The sequence below is a fragment of the Crocuta crocuta genome, unplaced genomic scaffold, assembly GCF_008692635.1.
Source record: "Crocuta crocuta isolate KB4526 unplaced genomic scaffold, BGI_CrCroc_1.0 scaffold138, whole genome shotgun sequence".
In the NCBI taxonomy this organism is placed as follows: domain Eukaryota; kingdom Metazoa; phylum Chordata; class Mammalia; order Carnivora; family Hyaenidae; genus Crocuta; species Crocuta crocuta.
The window spans coordinates 4,771,216-4,771,817 of NW_027532585.1; the positions used below are offsets into that span (position 1 = coordinate 4,771,216).

Here is a 602-nt window from a genome sequence, read left to right on the forward strand (position 1 = left end):
ACGCCGCAGTCCCAAGGCCGGTTTGCCCCCCACTGCGCGTCGGGGTGTCCGGGGACTTGGGGCTGGAGGAAGGGTGTCCGGGATTTGGGGGCGGACGAGGACCCGCGGGTCCCACGCCCCGCCGACTGCGCATCCTGCGGCGCCGACCTTCGCGGGAGAGGGCGAGGCGCAGCGGTCGCCGAAGGCTTGGCACGGGCTGTGGCCCCGCGCGGCCGCGGCTCCCTCCGCCGCCCCACCTCTTGCCCGCCACCCCGCCCCATCCCACCGCCCGCAGGTGCAACCGCGGCGGCCGCGGAGTAGGTGCGTGGGGATGATCTCACTAGCGCGCTCGGCGCCAGGAGGAGGAGGAGCGGGAGCAGACCCAACTTCCGGGTAGTGCAGCCGCACGCCACCGGCATCTTGCTTTTCCTCCCCCTCCCCCCGCTGCACCCCTCGCCTCTCCTTTCCTTTATTCCCGGCCCCACCTGCCAAAATGAACAGCTCGGACGAGGAGAAGCAGCTGCAGCTCCTCAGCAGCCTGAAGGAGCAAGGTAGGCGGGCGCGCGGCCGCCAGGTGCGGGCAGGCGCGGCCCGTGGGCGGGGGCGGCTCCCGGGCGCGGGGT

At 73.8% G+C, this 602-nt stretch overlaps 1 protein-coding gene across 3 annotated transcripts in view; it reads left to right on the forward strand.

The window, feature by feature from the left end:
- Positions 1-245: 245 nt before the first annotated feature.
- Positions 246-602, forward strand: part of SHTN1 (shootin 1) — a 104,998-nt gene continuing 104,641 nt past the window's right edge. For 2 of the 3 annotated variants that reach the window (XM_077779468.1, XM_077779469.1), the window contains exon 1: positions 246-530. In XM_077779468.1, the coding sequence (XP_077635594.1) occupies positions 473-530 (58 nt within the window). In that variant the 5' untranslated portion in view covers positions 246-472. The remainder of the gene's footprint in view (positions 531-602) is intronic. The other variant, XM_077779470.1, reaches the window with a different exon arrangement.